At 54.1% G+C, this 17,327-nt stretch overlaps 5 protein-coding genes across 5 annotated transcripts; 3 read left to right on the forward strand and 2 right to left on the reverse strand.

Moving 5' to 3' along the window:
- Nucleotides 1-1,818: 1,818 nt before the first annotated feature.
- N657DRAFT_675477 (ankyrin) lies at nt 1,819-3,996 on the forward strand (the record flags this gene model as incomplete). The annotated part of the gene is made up of 3 exons (XM_062795821.1): nt 1,819-3,216; nt 3,251-3,459; nt 3,577-3,996. The coding sequence occupies exons 1-3, from the start codon at nt 1,905-1,907 to the stop codon at nt 3,994-3,996; spliced, it is 1,941 nt and encodes a 646-aa protein (XP_062642295.1). The 5' UTR covers nt 1,819-1,904.
- A 1,999-nt stretch (nt 3,997-5,995) lies between these two features.
- On the forward strand, nt 5,996-8,038 carry N657DRAFT_583449 (GMC oxidoreductase; the record flags this gene model as incomplete). Its single annotated transcript, XM_062789678.1, has 2 exons — nt 5,996-6,504; nt 6,559-8,038. 2 exons carry the CDS (start codon nt 5,996-5,998, stop codon nt 8,036-8,038), a joined length of 1,989 nt encoding a protein of 662 aa, XP_062642296.1.
- A 4,666-nt stretch (nt 8,039-12,704) lies between these two features.
- On the reverse strand, nt 12,705-13,482 carry N657DRAFT_651156 (uncharacterized protein). Its single transcript, XM_062794102.1, has one exon. The coding sequence runs from the start codon at nt 13,283-13,285 to the stop codon at nt 12,881-12,883; it is 405 nt and encodes a 134-aa protein (XP_062642297.1). The 5' UTR covers nt 13,286-13,482; the 3' UTR covers nt 12,705-12,880.
- Nucleotides 13,483-14,153: 671 nt separating this feature from the next.
- Nucleotides 14,154-14,548, forward strand: N657DRAFT_651157 (uncharacterized protein; the record flags this gene model as incomplete). Its single annotated transcript, XM_062794103.1, has 2 exons — nt 14,154-14,315; nt 14,360-14,548. A coding segment is annotated over one exon (162 nt), but the record flags the coding sequence as incomplete, so codon positions are not given.
- A 2,370-nt stretch (nt 14,549-16,918) lies between these two features.
- On the reverse strand, nt 16,919-17,307 carry N657DRAFT_651160 (uncharacterized protein; the record flags this gene model as incomplete). The annotated part of the gene is made up of 1 exon (XM_062794104.1): nt 16,919-17,307. The coding sequence occupies one exon, from the start codon at nt 17,305-17,307 to the stop codon at nt 17,098-17,100; it is 210 nt and encodes a 69-aa protein (XP_062642299.1). The 3' UTR covers nt 16,919-17,097.
- Between the last annotated feature and the right edge of the window lie 20 nt (nt 17,308-17,327).

Consider the following 17,327-nt stretch of genomic DNA (forward strand, 5'->3'; position numbering starts at 1 on the left):
ATAGTAGCTCCCGTTATAGACTATACGGCCGGCATTTGGATATACGTATATTGGGAAAAGGCGCTAAGCTAGCCGAACAGAGCGTAGAAGATTGGTACCCTAACAATTACAGGAGCCTTTCGGACCGTGGCTACGGCTGTAGCAGAAGCCTAAGCGAGCATTCTCCTTATATAAGAACGACATACCCGGGCGGCAGCAAACTATGAATCAACATTCAGACATTGCCTAGGACTTATCCCTTAGCGTAGAAGAAAATCTGGATAATAGCGCGATTCGTCACCCTGCTTTAGAAGATCGCCCGTGAGGTAAAAGGAATAAAAACCTAATAGATGGAAATAATCCAGGAATACACCGTCGCTCCCTAGGCAACTCGCCTGCAGCCGACTGTCACGGCACTGGACCGTCGATCCCTAGGTCACGTGGCACATTGCACTTAGCTTCAGGTCTATCCACCCATAGCTTTCTTCCCTCTTCATAGGGCAACGCAGTTATCTTCCTAGACCTACTACGATCCTGTGACACCGACGATCGAAGCTGACCTAAAGAAGGCGACCGAGATGGCCAATAGAGCCATAGGCATCGTGATTGCAACCAGCTCATCCGTGAAGAAAGGCATTGTCGGTGTTGGTGACATCGTACGAGACACTCTCTTCAACAGGACTAGCAAGACCGTAACAAGATTTGCTATAACCCTTAGCACAAGGGAGGAGGAGAACCTATATAGCAGAACTAGCAGCTATTGCAATGGCCATAGAGAAGATTCCGGCCAACGCCTGCCATAGGCACATCACCATCGTCACCAGGAACCAGTCAGCGCTAGCAGCAATTAGGCAACCGCGACAACAATCCGGCCAAGGCACCATACGGCAAATCTACGAGTTGGTAGACTGCACCAAGAAAGAGGGAACTTGATCGACTTTCTATGGACCCCAGCGGAAGCCAACTTTGCGTTGGGCTCAGAGGTCAAGGCGGCAGCGCAAAGGACAACGAGGCAAGGACAGATACCCAACCTCCAAATGCCCCAAGCCAAGTCCACCGCAATCACGCTGGCAATAGACAAACGACGACAGAGGAGAGTTCTCCCCAAAGGCATAGGCAAATTCTCAAAGGCTCTGGACATGGCACTACCTGGTAAGCACACTCGCGATCTCTACAAGTTGAAACGAAGAGAGGCCTGTATCTTGGCACAACTCCGAACCGAAATGGCGAGGCTGAACGGCTTTCTAAGCCGAATCGGAGCGGTCGAGTCAGACCTTTGTCCTTACGGCCGAGCGAGGGAAACCGTGGAACATTTTCTATTGCGATGCGTGAGATGGGAAGCTCTGAGGGAGGACATGTTGCAATGCACAGTGGCAAGGCGAGGGAGCCTCTCATTCTACCTGGGAGGGAAAGCACCATCGGATCCAAAGATGTGGTCGCCAGACATGAAAGCAGTCCGGGCAACGATCAGATACGCAATGGCGACAGGGAGATTGGATCTTGACGAGGAAGGACGGAGGTTGGATCAATCGCAGTAGGGGAACTCCACTAACACTACACAGCCTCAACCAGCAGATCCCGCTTTAGCTGCTGAAGATAGGACGCTAAACACTTGGAGAACGCAGCCTCCAAGTCGATCTGCTAAAACCCAAGTCAAGAGGGGATAGTGCGTGGCGTAAGACAGGGGAAACAAGTAGAGGGCTTGTACGAGTTGATGACCGAACGTCAACGAATCGGATGTAGTTAGCGTACCAAGGCCCTTTAGGCTTCGTGCCTCCGGGCGAAATAAATTCCATCCATCCATCTATGACTTACCCTAACACCACAGTAGAGCCCGTCCCGGCGTCATTTTTGCACCGCCTCTTCCCCGCTGGTGCGTTCCTTCGCCTCGCGCCTCTCCGCCGCTCTCGACGACGGCTCGCGCTATGGACCCAGACCCGGCAGACCCCGGGGATAGCACCTTGGTCAGCGAGCCTGCCGAGAGGAGCACGCCGCGAGCCGCCCTTGTCGATGCGCTCTTTAATGAGGATGTCGAGCGGTGCCGCCAACTTCTCGATGCACATCCTGAGCTCGTCAACACACCTCTGCGACACCAGGCTCATCACCGACTAGGAAAATACGACTCCGCCTGGGTCTACACCTGGCTGTACACCGACCAAAGAGCCTACCAAAGCGTGACACCCGTGGTATTCGCATCCCTGGTCCCGCGATTTCGAGAGAAGCGTCTCGATTACCGCGCGCTTTCGGCCTCGGGCCTCGCCATCCTCGAACTGCTCGTCGAGCGCGGGGCGGCACTGGAAAGGAGGCCCGAGGCAGATGAGTGGACTTCTTATCTCCTTATCGAGATCTGTCGAGATTACGACAGCCCGGAGACCCTGAGACTCCTTGTCCGCATCGGCGCCGACATACACACCAGACGACTGGACGACCACGGCCGCCCTCTACTACAGGTCGCTGCGGGCAGAGGTGCGGCGGGAGCTGTCGCCTTTCTCCTTGACAGGGGAGTCCCCATGAACTACACCAGGGGCCACGACGGCAGCCATGTCAACGGAACACCGCTCCACTCGGCGGCCGTAAATGGGCGGCACCAAGTCGCTAGACTCCTCCTGAGCCGAGGGGCTCTGTCGGACATGGAAAAGATGGACTGGGCGGGCCGTACCCCGCTTCTCTGTGCCGCCAGTGGTACCCCATTGTTCTGCCAAGACGCAGATGCACTTCCCTCGCGCCACCTCGACCAGGAGGAGACGATCCGCCTCCTCGTCGACGCTGGAGCTGACCTGACAGCATCGGACCGACGAGACCTCAGCTGGAGTTCTATTCATGGCGAACGCGATCCCTTCCCCGACTCGCCGCTGAGCCACGTCTCGACTTGGGGCGGCGCCGATATTGTTCGCTATCTGGCAGGCAAGGGATCCGACATCCATCAACGACGGTCATACCCTGAGGATGTGAATTTTCCCTTTGGTGTGGGGGGCGACCAGGCGACACCTCTGCATAGGGCGGCGCACAGTTGGAACGCAGCTGCCATCCAAGCTCTCCTGGACCTTGGCGCCGACCCGGACGCCACGGATGAACATGGGCGACAGCCCTTGCACTGGGCAGCTATCGGGCGGTGTCTGGAGCACTACCGCAAGTCCAGACGCATCTCCCAGGACTGGAGCGCACTCCGGGCCGAGTCTCGGAGCTCGGCGCACTCAGCAAGGCTGGCTGCGCTTGAATCGAACATTCTCGCAACTGGTAGCCCACAATAACGCAAGCATTGGCCGGCAAGACGCCTTCGGCCGGACCCCGCTCCATTACGCCGCCTCTATAAAGCAGATCGGCGCCGTCGCGCTCCTCGCCCAGAAGGGCGCCGATCTCTGCCTGGCCGACAACGATGGACGCACCGCGCTCCACCATCTCGCGGATCCTCTGCACGACCGTGACCCTCGCATCCGTGACCCGGTCGACGACGAGCTCGAGAACGAACACCTCGGCGCTGTCTTGGCCTGACAGATCAAGGGTGGTGGTGGTGCCGACGTGATAAACCACGTCGACAACGCCGGCTCTGCGGCGCTCCACGTGGCCGCGCGCGCGGCGTCCGACGCAGCCGTCGAGCTCTTCCTCTGCCTCGGCACCGATCCCAACCTGCCCGACGGGGAGGCTTCAACGCCGCTGCATCTCGCCGCCCGGATGGCCTACTGGGTCTCGCTCGGCACGTACGCGCCGTTCGAGTACTCCGCGTGGAGCAGGCGGGCCGCGCGCATCAAGGAGCTGCTCTTGGGCGCCGGGGCGGACGCGACCGCGCGCGATGCCCAGGGGCGGACGGCAGCCGAGATTGAGGAGGCTACGAGCCGGGAGTTGCGCCGGGGGCGGGAGAAGTACTTGGAGGATCTGGCGAGGCCTCGACCGGATTACGGCCGAGGCCGCCCGGGCGGTTTGGGGCGGGGATGGTGGCGAGCCGCTCCTGCTCCCGCTTCTTGGGAGGACGGCGGAGTGGACATCTCTTCTGGTGCCGGACATGGGAGAGGAGGGTGAGAAAAGGCGTCTGATGGATCAGACTCTGGATAGATATCGCTGAATCAAGTACACTCTTCTGAGTGCTCAGTGCTCTATATAAATTCTGGGGAGCAGGTGTGGTGGATATCCCCGTGATCTCCTTGATTCTCTTTGTTGCGAGCAATCTCTTAGCAGCAATCTCTTAGCCGTAGGTGCGGATACAGCTCTGAGAATGCTCCCAATGACATACTTCGGAGTTTCTTCGGCGCGTACATACCTCCTTACACGGATACCTCCTATACATGAGAAAGGTGAGCTCCTATTCGAACATCAATCATGTCAGTGCCGCGACCCAATGTGGGAGAAGGGGAAAGCCTAACAATAACGTCGTCTCCAGGTATGCTACATTCTCCCTGCTCTTCGGACATTGGACAAGACTAAAGAGTACCTTAGAACCCTTTCTCAGGATCTCTTCGCTCTAGCTACCAGCACAGCGCCGCAGCCCCGTATCAGCTTGCTATGGCAAGCGGCCGCCGTGTGTATGTTTTGTAAACGCCTCTAGTGCTGGAAGTATAGATGCAATGGCCGGCCGTTCTCGTCACCTAGCAACCTTTTTCGGCACCAGCGACAGAAGGCAGGCAAAGGAACCAAGCTAGAGTGTCCTTACTGTTGCACCAAGTTCACTAGGACGACAGCTTGAAATAAGCATATTGCTCTAAAGATATACAGACGAAGCCTAGATCTCAATACGGGGACCAAGCTCTCAATACGGGGACCAAGCTCTGCCCTTATAAAGAGGTCTAAACGCGGAATGGGCGGTGGGGCCGGGGACGGAGCGGGACTGGGGACGGAGCGGGGTTAGAGGCGGAGCGGGGCCGGTGGCGCTACTTATGGAGGGCGTTGCAGGTAAAGGGCAGCGCGGGCAGAGGGCGCCAAGCCAGCCAGATGTATAAGGTATATGCAACGAAAACGATTGTCTGACGAAATAAAATAGTTTGTTTCTAATCGCTGATGAATATAATAAGCGAATGTCATACACAATATGGTTAGCCAGAACCGCATGGTCAGTAGCGTCAAACACCCGCTACGGGAGGGGGGGTTGAGGCGCTGGCTTCGTCTGGGTATTATCTATATCTAGGTACTACCCAAACCTGTCAAGCCCTCAGCATCATCGACATACTCGACGGCAACTCTGAAGGGCACCAAAGCCTACGGATTGGCGTTAATGCTGGGTCAACGACGGATAAGAACGGTGGGCTCTTGAGACAAATGGCTTCAACGTCGGCAGCATGCAAGGACAAAGCGAGCTGGGATCATCATAAGGGCCAGCAGGAACAACAAACACTACGCCTTTGACGGGAGAGAAGGCGTACGATCGAATTGCCCTTCGCACAAATTACCCGTTCTCATCCTCAGCCAGAAGCACAGCCCCGCGGCGAACCAAACAGCACAAGCGCAGGCCTCTGTTATTCCTCCTCGAAGCCCTCATTCAAGCGTAAGGTACCTGAACAACGCCGAGGATGCGAAGACGACGACGAGTTGGCACCGGCCAGCGGTTTCGACATTCATTGAAGCAATGCGGGCGTCATCAATGGCGCACTCCCGCCGCCCAACCATTTTTGCATAGCGGTTATGCCGATGGTTGACACTGGGGGTTGCTCCGCGGCCCGGGGGGAGAGCCGAGCATAATCTGGCGACATGGAGCCAACTGCATGGCAGCCGCCGCCAGCCAGGGTCTGAGTGCGCCAATGGACAAATTGTTTGGAAGGCTTGTCGGAGCGGGGTGGTCTGACATGCAGGATTGCCCATGCCATCCAAACTCAACCCTGGTCAAGGCAACATCGCGGCCCTCGGCAAGCGAGGCAGGAGTGGGAGGTAGCATTGGCCGCTTGGGCCTTGGGTATCGGCTGGGGATGATTGGGAACGCACCTTGACAGAAAACGCATGGAGTGAACCCCCCAGGTCCCGTCGATCCTGGAGGGGTACCAATCGTGCTCCCTTGCGGCACTGTCGGATACTCGTTGGTCAGTCAAGAGCCATGTTGAAATCCCTCCCGTTGAGCTTGCTGACGGGACTCGCTCTCCTGGCGAGCCCTATCCACGCCGGCAACAACAAGGACAAGTATTACGACTACATTGTTGTGGGCAGCGGGCCAGGAGGGGGACCACTCGCGAGCAACCTCGCACGAGCCGGCCATTCCGTTTTGCTAGTCGAGGCCGGCGACGACCAGAGCATGAACGTCAACTCGGAGATTATTTCGTTCTTTGGTTTTGCCTATACCGATCCGACGCTCCGGTGGGACTTCTTCGTCCGGAACTTTGCAAACGAGACACAGAATCTCCAACACAACCACTTGACGTGGCGCCGCCCCGATGGCAGTTTCTATGTCGGCCGCGCTCCGCCTGCTGGCTCGACGCTGCTGGGCATCCACTATCCGCGCGGTGGAACACTTGGAGGTAGCTCGACTATCAACGCCATGTCGACCATGTACCCGAGCGAGAGTGACTGGCAGAATGTCGTGGATTTAACACGAGACACCACGTGGAGGTGAGCATGTCGCAGCCAGGTCCTGTTTGTGGCAGTCTCTGACCAGAGCCACAGCCCGTCACACATGCGAGACATTTTCATGCGCGTAGAAAACAACCATTATTTGACCCCTGGAACGTCGGGCCACGGGTTCAACGGCTACCTTGACACCATCATGAGCAACGAGTCTGTTTGGGCCGGGCAAGACGACCTCTTGACCGTTCTGGGAACGGCGTCCGGGCATTTGGGTCAGAGTCCGGCCGATATTACCAGCAATCTGCTTGCGGATCCCAACTTCCTCGGACCGGCTCGCGACCAGATACAGGGCGTCTTTGGCTGCGCTCTGCATGCGGATCTGGCAATGCGGCGCTTCAGCTCTCGCGACTACATCCTCGAGACCGCCAACGCAGTCAAGCCCAACGGACAGAAGAAGTACCAGCTGGCATTGCAGCTTAACACTCTTGCCACGAAAGTACTATTCACAGACCTCAATCATCCACGGAAGACACCCAGGGCAACTGGCATCGAGTTCCTCCAGGGCCAGAGTGTTTACGGGGCAGACCCCCGCCGCAATGCGTCTCATCAAGGGTCGCCAGGACGGGCCTTCGCACGCAAGGAGGTCATCCTCTCGGGCGGCGCGTTTAACTCGCCTCAACTCTTGAAGCTGTCCGGGATTGGACCGGCAGACGAGCTGGCCAAGTTCAACATCAGCACAGTGGTCGACTTGCCTGGCGTTGGCACGAACCTGCAGGACATTTACGAGGTCCCTGTCGTCGGCCATGCTGCCAGAAACTTCACGCAGCCGACACCAAACCCCAGCGACCCCATTTGCACTTACGGAGCGCCGGGCGATCCATGTGTCGAACTCTGGAGGCAGGGCCGAGGACCCTACATGAGGGGAGCAACGCTCAACTCCATATTTCGCAAGAGCGCGTTTCCTGCCTTATCGGAACGCGACTTCTTTCTCGTCGGCGGGAATTTCGCGCTCAGGGGCTTCTGGCCGCCCACCGACTCGATACCTCCTGACCCTCCATCCATGTTCGGCTTTTCCACCGTCAAGATCAACCCGCAAAGCCGGTCCGGCACCGTGTTGCTGCGGAGCGCGGATCCCCGAGACACACCAGACATAAACTTTCACTTGTTCGAGGAAGACAACGCCGGCACGGCATTCGACTTCAACGCCGAGCTGGACACGGTCAAGTGGGCACGCCGGGTGTTTGCCGACGTTCCTGCACCGCTCGGTCCCATCCGACCGGTTGAGCCCCCTTGCCCAGGTCCGCCGGCTGCGGACGGCACTTGCGACGACCAGACGGACAAGGACTGGATCAGGAATCAGATCTTTGGTCACCACCCGACCAGCACGTGCGCCATCGGTGCTGACAGCGATCAGATGGCTGTGTTGGACTCCAAGTTCCGAGTTCGCGGCGTCAGGGGCCTCCGAGTCGTGGATGCGAGTGCTTTCCCCCGCGTCCCCGGTGCCTTCCCGGTCTTGCCGACGTTTATGCTGAGTGAGAAGGCCACTGAGAGTGTACTGGAGGATGCCAAGCTTTGGTAACAGCATAAAGCAAGCATCAAGGCGGATAGAAACTATAGCAGCCTGGGTCGTGCTTGATGGCATCGTCGCTCTTCTAACTGACGTCTGCTTTGCCTGGCGCTTGGAGAATGCCAATTTGAAGGAGGCCGGTGATTGTTGACACTGCCCTGCGCGCTCACCTGTCAAGAACCTCGATGTTTTCCGGGCCATGAGAGCCTTTCATCCCAATCGACATTGGAACACCCCAATCAATTTGCCATACCTATCATCCGGTCGTGAGCCCACTGGCTTCTGCATACCCCGTGACAACCGATCACGTCTATCATTTTCCGTACCACGTCTGCAGCGATCCCACTTCAAGCCATTCCCGCTGCGAATACCGAGACCACTTCAAATCAGTTTTCGCTGCGTACCTTAGTACCGATCACACTTCGAATCGCATTCCGCCGCAAATTGAAAGCGTTCGCTTCATCATCGCGACATCTTCAAGAACTTACGCTCTATTCCAGTTCTGAGCGAGGCAGAAGCGCCGCAGGAAGCGTATGGATCGATCTAAACTCTGCGGAGTAGTTGAGAGACTGAACTAAATCGCAGTGAAAAAGGGTTTGAGTGGCCATCGAGGAGAATAGAGGATACTCTGAGGTGGAGCGAACTGCAAGAGCGGGAAAATCTCGTCAAGTACCTACTTGAGGCCACGCCGACACAGACCACGCGCACCATCGCCGACATGGACCCGTGCTCGAGTTATAGCATCCCCGTCACAACCCCGAAGAGCAAGCCCGCTTCCGAGAACGGTTGCAGCGCCCAGAAGGCGAAGCTCCAGCACTATCGAACTGCTTCCTCCGACGCTTCCAACGACCAATTAAGCAAGATTCCCGAGCACAATGCACCAAATTGTGCAGTACCGGGAGCTTGAGGACAAGGGGAAGAGATTTGAGCACGAGAAAAAGAGTCTTGGAGCTCCACTTGAACAGCCTTCAGCAGGAAGTGAAAGAAAACGAAGCCAAGCTTGACACAATTCGTACCTCACTTGAAGAGGCAAACAGGGCCCAGAGGGCCGAACTTGTGCTGTATTGAGGGGAGGACAAAGGACCTCGAAACCCAAAACAGCAAGCTGAGAACAGAGTCGAACGAATTCGAGAGCAAGAAGCGGAGCTCGACAATTGAAAGGGGACCGATGGGCCCAACCAAGAGTGCAAGGAACTTGGAGCAATGCCATGATTTCCCTGCCGTTGCCTAGCGGCGTTCCCAGCCTATTCGATCGCGCCGCCGCCCTTGCACCTGAGTCGAACTCAAGGGCGTATTGGTCGGGCTGCAGGACCGAAGATAGGTGTGTCGTGACTCGATATGACGAGGAAACCGGATATCCGATTCGGATGGGACTCCGAGCTCGAGCTCAGCTGGAATGGAGCGTCACCAACGGGCCCATCGAAATGTACAGCGGGACCGGGTCTTAGCCGACGTGCACGGCCACGGCACGCCAGGCACTTTTGGTTTGAGACGACTGGTTTTGCTTTCGTCAATGAATGACGAGATCCACAGGGGTACCAAGCGGCAGATCCAACTTTAGAACCGGTTGGTCATGCAAGGCAATGACCTCGCTCGTGTACAGCGCGTTTTCGACGCCAAGGTTCATCTGCTGGTTGACAGGTACAACCAGCTGCAGCCAGACGAGCGAGAGCGAGATGCCCTCGTCCAGAAGCTGGCCGCCATTGATGTGGAGGAGCACAAGGAAGCAGGCGGTGAAGGAGAGGAGATGCAGATGTGAAGCCGCGGGAGGAATACAGGACTATTAGCAACACGAAGCTAGAGCCTGATGATCTTATTCTGAGCTGGCAGCTCTCGAGAAAAAGGACGTCGAAACCCGGTAAAACGGCGGCCTGGACGGAGGAGACAAGCCAGAGTTGCGAACTAGTAATTATAGGACTAACTATGTAGCTTTGCCCTTTTACTTGCATCAGTTCAATTGCGTCTCGTCCAACGGATGGAGTTTACCCGACCTTAGTGTCCTCTTGACTCTGGGGTTACTCCTCGCCCTGAAGTGTTTCTTCCGCCAGAGTCTTCGGCCAGACTCGCAAGTGTGCAGGCCTCTGCGCTCCTGCCAGGACATGACTTTGAAGACATTTTACTTCAATCTGTAACACACAAGTGAATGCCGTTGAGATTCGGCAAACGACCTTGACCTAGACACAGCCGCGGATCCATACCCCATGAATCAGCAGTTTCTCTTCTCTCTAGTCTCTCAGCGATTGTGATCAACCATGGATCACTATGAGAGCGACGATGACGATACCGCCTTACTCCTAGTGCTTGACCAGGTCCCTATCGCCAAACAACAACGGAATCATCTACGAGAGAAGTACTCAAATGGAGTCCAGTTGTGCCCTATATTAGCTCCTACTTTGCCCTGAGCTAGCAATTTGCTCCTTAGTTAGCAACTTTCCTCTTCGCTAGTTACTTCACTGCACCTACGCTGCTAGCCTATTGTCATTGTTCTATATTTCTATAACTATAAACTTCTTGTACTCTATCCTTCAGTTTCTATTTTCTCCCTTTCTCCCTTTCTCTCTCTCTCTCTCTCTGTCCCTCACTCTCTCTCGTGTGTGTAGTGTGTGTCTTTCCCTCTCTTATTCTCTTTTGAGCATTCTATCATATTGTCTTTTCCCTGTTTCCGTTTGAGTATCTCTAATTGTACGGGGTCCGCACCCACCGCCTTCCGGAAATGGGTTGGGGATAATGGGGATTGGGGCCGTGGGGATCTATCGCAGGGAAATCAGGCATCCATTCCTATCTGTCAACTAGCCAAGGGGGTGTCCGACGCTGGCGTCCCGAGCTGTATGGCTGCGCCAGACGCAGGACCTGTACCTCCTTGGGTCTCCTCTACTCTATTTTGCTGGCCTCGTCCCCGTCCCCGACCTCTTCCTCGTCCCCGACCTCTTCCCCGTCTTCCTGTAGTTCCCCCGAGCCCGCGAGCCCTGCCGCCGCCGTCGTCAGCCATCTTGGCGGGTTGGTTGCGGGGGGTGGGGGTTGGGTGGTTTGGATTGGGGATGGTAGTATTGTGTACTAGTGATAATGCAACGGTATTCCTCTAGTGCGTTTAAAGGCTTCTGAATAGCTTCAGATTGCGCTCAGTTGCGTGGTAACCGCCGAGGTAGTGGTGGTGGAGAGGGGTGAACCTTCGCACCTGCTTGTAACGGGTCTCATGAGCCCTGCACCTGCAGTGGCCTCGTGCAGGTGGTCTGTGCGGACCCCGCACAATCAGGTTGGCGACCCCGTACGATTAGAGATACTCTTTAATAACCGCCTTGCCATTGCTTGACGCCCCTATTATTAAGGTAATAACGTATTGCTTGTCATTAAATTGTAATTCTGCAAACTAAATTGCATGCCAGTTGCTTACCTGCGATGGCCGACAAACCGCTCACCGGCCCCGAACCAGATATAATTACCCTACTGTCTGTTGCCACGGCTGGCATTCGCAAAGTCATGATATGACGAACCTCAAGCCCCAACTTCTGAAAGGGACTCCTGAAGGTTATAACTTGACAACGGGGTGAGGTTCGGCGAAGCCAAAAGGTTCACAACAAGGAATGGCCAAGGGTACTCACAAATCTACACTTGAGTTGCTTACTGGAGAACTCATAGAGGGTCCTCCAGAACCAGTGACTAGACTTAGGGCAGTTGTCCCGCCAACCGATCGAGATCACAAGCGGAAGGGTTAGGGTTCCTCGTCCCTGCGCGTACGCGTATTGTTGTGTTACCTCATACACTGATCTTACCGATCTTTCCCCCAGAGACCTCGCTTCCCTACGCTAGCCCTAGAGTGAACTCTCGCCTAAGCAACATGACTGTCTAGGAAGTACCTCTGGCTGAGTATCACGGCCTCACTCGAGATTATCCGGTCGTATGAGCCCATTCCTACGACAAGCGCTCTGTCGTCTTTGCATGCCGAATCGTGATTAGACCGTCCATGTCCTCGACTTGTCTGATGATTGAGATTACTGGTACAGGTGGAACGCTGTCGAGGTCGCCATCCTTGATGAACAACAAGTCGCAACTCTTATATATGTCCACGGCGGTAATCCAGGTGATGAGTACCTCGACCGGAATGCTCCGGAGGTTGACAATGCTGCTCCCTTAAGTCATCAAAGTTGGTTCTAGGAGCAGTGTCAGCAATCGCACCCGGAGTACTCCGGACACCCGCCCAGTCCCGACCCCAACTGTCACGGGTGGGCGCAACTGACCACTGCGTAACACCCTCAAAAAAGGGACGGGGGTTCGAACTGTACAGTCGAACCAGGAGTTGCGCACATGAACCTCACACTGTCACTACCCGTGACACCAACCACCAAGAATCCACTTAGTCGCTGGCATCTATCCGTTTCGAGCATGCGACCATTGCCGATCCAATACAGGTCTGACCCCAAGGTGCACTTTCTGTTTGGCCCCTACGATCTGGTCATCCGCCTCGGTAGTGGAATGCAGACAGGGCGGGGCACGCAGAGGACGCAGACCCAACAGCCAGAAGGGACTTGAATTGTGCTGAAAAAGGAGCAGTAGACTGTGGCTTAACCTCCTCAAGAGAATGTCCAAGGAACACTATCCCAAATACATGAACTACTATAGATCGACACTATAGCAGCGCAACACCAATCATGGATAAAAGAAAATAGAGAAAAAAAAAACGTGACCGTCTGAACCCCCTAATGGCCTAATCACCCCAACGAAGCTGTCTTTCAAGGATTCCAATCTAATATCCACTCTTACGCATATCCCGGCCATGGAAAATGCGGCCTTAACCAAACGTAGTGTGCCCCTTCGGTGCTTGCACTCTGAGCTTTGAATCGGCCTCTATGGATCCGCTCAAAGAAAGATTACACTGGCACCAACGCTAGCCCCAACGACTCCAGCCACCAAAACCCTCATGTTGATGTTCTTTGGGGGATTGGCCTTCGATGGGGTGGTGGTATTCTGGTGGTTATTATTGGCTCTTCCAGAACCGAACTTGTTCTTTTTCCTTCTTTTCCTCTTCTCCAAATTGTTTACGTCCTTGTGCTGGTTGCTGGTTGCGCTATGGTATTGTTCGCTTTCGATCTCGTCCTGGGAAAAATTGCGAGCAATGACCTCTGAAGTGCCGGGATTGCCTTGAATCTCGTCCTGGGGATTGCGAGCAACGACTTCCGAAGTGCCCGAGTGGGCGTTGGGTTGAAGGCTAGCGCTCGAAGCAATGACAATAATAAAGGAGAAGAAGACTTTAGTATACTTCATGTTGATGTCCGGTGAGGTTGATGAAGCGACGAGGAGCAAAAGTCTCTAGTAGAGTTTTCTGAAATGTGTTGGGCGGTATGATATGTTGATTGTATTCTGTATGAACGAAAAGATGCGAGGATTGAGACGTGAAGAATATACACTGTTTGAAACATGAATTGATAGCACGGCATCTTTTAAACTATTGCGTTGCTCCGCTAGGCCTCTGGGAGGAGCTCTTGTCTGTTGCGGGGAGCTTCGAGCTTCCTGTGGCTGCTCCATGAATCTCTCCGTGATCCCGAATCCGGCAGCTTTGCGGTCCGGGGGCGGTGTTTGAAGGAGCACTGGCCACTCCTCTATTTTAAGACATCGACTCGGCAGCACCTAACCTTCCAGCCTCATCATCGATAGATCCACAGGCTATCTCCAAACTCTAGTCCGTCGATAAGTTTGATCCAGGCCTGAGATAAGTGTTTGCGTGGCGAAACCACCACTTCGAGATGGTCTTATGACGTGTAATATGGTGGCGGCCTACTTCGCCCGAGGCCCAACCGAGTTAAAGTAGATGCATGTAATGGATCCATTTGTCTGCGTGCGAGTCATGCGATTCCCGTTTTTGTGACCACGGCCCGCCTAAGTAACTCCCATGGAAAATGATTGTCTTGATAAGGCAGCTTCATAGAGGGAGCAGGTTTCTACAGAAAGAATGTACCCCTTAGCTGATCGCTATAATATATTTGTTTTCCATAGTCAGGCTCCCTGAGCCGGAGCGGCATCGGCTCCGCCGGCCCTGCACCGAGATCGGAGTGGGCCGAACCGCTCAAACTCACTTCTCCGGCCAATCATAGTACACTGAAGCGTTAGTGAGTGGCTACTGTCGCTCGATAGTCATAAGACTTTTGTTGAACTGAACTGGCTCCTTGGCACCTGGTGTTGGAAAACCAATGTTGAACTGAGTGGGTTCCTTGGCACCAAGATTCACGGACTGAGCACTGATGTTCAATGCGAGACTATCAGTCAACACAGATCCATCACAATGACGGCTGGTTGACGGACTTAGAGACTCTCGGTCAAGATGGGCTTATCATTATGAAGCAGTTCCTGACATAAACGTCATATCATGGCACACTGTCTCTATATAAGGGGGTAATTCCCCTGGGAGGATTAGAGAGGACAATTTTCCAAAAAGAAAGGGACATCCTAAGGCACCCTAACCCACTATCTTAATCCTTCATTGTGTGGTCACTCTGGAATCGTGACTCCAATTCAAGCTTCATTTCATACCTCAATTCATTCAATACCACTTGGTTGGTCTAAGCTTACTCGAGCATGTAACTGTTGGCTGCCCAACAGCCAACAGCCACAATTCCACGTTGACACACTTTATGGGAGCCGTTAAAACAGTGAACTTTTTCGAGTGCTTAGGACCAGCCCAGAATCTGTCGATTGAGTTCTCTTCGTCTCCTCAAGTTATCTGGGTACCTCGCAGACCTTATGTAACAGCTGTGTATTACCCCTGACCCGGGTATGACACCGGCAACCCAGTTCCCGAGTTTCAAGTGCCACCACTTCCAACACCTGGATTCAGGGGCTGTGGCACTGTTGTCCAATGCAGTAAGCGTGGAAGACTCGTCACCCACCCAAAAGCAGGGTCTGGCGAGGGTCTCGAGCCTGTAACTGTTGCTGTCCAACACCTTCTCAACCAGTGTCACGGGCAATGCCCGGGCCAGGGTTAGGGTTGCATTCCATGTAGATTAGATAAGGCAAGCTCACTGGAGTGGGTCTTGCGTTGCCACCCTCTTGGTCGGTGCGCAGCACCACCTTGCCCTGCAGGGTTTTCCCACGGCTGCGCACAGCCCACAGAGTTCTGGTTCTTTGTGCGATCTTAGCAATACTACTGTTGGACAGCAACAGTTACAGGCTAGAATAGGCATAGACCAACCAGGTGACACTGCATCAATTGAGGCACAAGATGAAGCTTGAATTGACTCTCTGAACCATGCGTGATGTGTGTGTGTTGCTTGAAAGAACCGAGGGCTTCGGGACCCTCGCCAGACCCTGCTTTTGGGTGGGTGACGAGTCTTCCACGCTTACTGCATTGGGCAACAGTGCCCAGCACCTGAATCCAGGTGCAAAGGAAGCCAATTCAGTTCAACAACTACCAGATCGCCTAGTATTGCCTGTCACCACCCGTGATAATCGGCGCCCTTATTCATCAGGAAATTGGCCACTTCCAGGTAGCCATTGTTAGTTACCAGAAGTGGTAACTAAACTATATGCAGCTATGAGGCTTTGACTTCCATCTCTTATGCAGTCAAAGGCACTCTTGAGTCTTGAACCTGCATCCTTCTCACCGAATAACTGACATACCTATACTTTGAACATTCCCTGTAGTGCCACGTATTGTTGACCTCCTAGCAGCATTCCAAGGGGCAAAAACCTAGCAGCAACAAATCCAATACAACACCCAAGTACTGACCATTAGTGCGTTAAAGGTGATGGCACGTCCCTGTTGCACCTCGGCTCTCCGTTGACGGCGAGGCCAGCGGCGATGACCAAGGTACCGTAGAATATCTTTCGCTTCGATCATCGGCAAAGATGTAGCTTTGGTAATAAAGAGACATCGTGGGTTCAGAAGAAGACCACGGATTAAGATAAAGTGAAGAAATGTCGGAAGACCGTGGAGAGGCGAGGTGTACAGTTTCCTCCGCGGACTTAGTTGTTTATAGTTATTCAGCTTGTTACTATTTTAGCTTCTCTACGAACGTCAGTCGCACTCTGCTTTGGAGAGTCAAAACCTCGGGCTCTTTTTGTCTTGATAGCTTGCTATTAAGCTTCTCACTTAGCTTCCGAGTTAGGCAATTCCTAGGTGGGATATACTTCTGCGCCTGGTGGGATCTTCCAAATTGGGTTTCTGGCTGAAAATTTCAAATATGCTTGATTCCTAGTTCGGGCAACCCCGATTAACACCTCGTTTGAGCAACTCGATGCTTCTCCTAAAAGGGAAACCGAGGGGCAAATGTATCTCCAACTACGCGACTGACTATATATTCTTATATATATTGCTGGTGTGGATTCTTCAGCGGTAACACGGCCGCTTGGTTGCTGGTAGCGAGGACAATCGATCCTGCGGTACTGGACCTCGTGCGATAATCTCAACGTATGCACGACTGCTGTAAGTTCTGCTGAGTACGGGCTCTGTTCCGTTTTAGGGCCCAACGTCAATTTGAAAGTCTCGTCTTTTGGGGATCTAGGAATCAACCGTGGGATGCGGACAACCTCTCCCATTCCCACTGTTGTTGTTTCGCCCGGAGCTGCTTATAGCGATGCGCACCGCCTAGTCGGTCTCTATTTGTATCGGTGCTGCTTCGTGGAGGTTGGTATCCTTTCGCCCCTCCTGAAACCCTAATATAAAGGGAGAGATGTGTTGGAAGTGATGGCACTTGAAACTCAGAAACTGGTTTGCCGGTGTCGTTTTCTGGTCAAGGGCGATTCAAATTCGTATGAATGCCAACTGTCCTGTTGCGCGAATAGAGCGCTAATGCCAATGGAAGGATTAAAATGTCATATATATATCCCCAAACCTTGTAAAATGATAAACGGATACTGAATGCTGCCGGTCTTGTATCCGTCCCTCCATCTGACCTTTCTCCTAGCGACAAGTACAATACAATGAGGGACTCTCTCTGACCAGACCCTAAAGGGATCGAAAACATCAAAACATGCCCTATGAACCGTCTAACCCGTAGTCTGGGCCCTGCAAGTAAAACGCAGCAACCCTCGAGGTTAAGGCTATAACTCTCGTAATATCCCGTACCGGCAGGGCAGACACTTTAATCGGGGCCGGAAAGCCGGGTAGAGGTAGACTTGGAAGTGCCGGTCCTCGTACTATCCGCACACTGGCCCGAGCCAGAGCAGGCATCGGCCTTGCAGCAGCCGCGGAAACCGTTGGAGCAGGACTGGAAGTAGCCAGTGCCTGGGGCACAAACGGTAAGGTCGGCATGGCGCTTATTGGAGACCTCCAAGGGCTCGTAGGTACCCATCTTGTAGTCCGGGCACCAAG

Source organism: Parathielavia appendiculata (genome assembly GCF_033297405.1).
Source record: "Parathielavia appendiculata strain CBS 731.68 unplaced genomic scaffold N657scaffold_43, whole genome shotgun sequence".
Taxonomy (NCBI): domain Eukaryota; kingdom Fungi; phylum Ascomycota; class Sordariomycetes; order Sordariales; family Chaetomiaceae; genus Parathielavia; species Parathielavia appendiculata.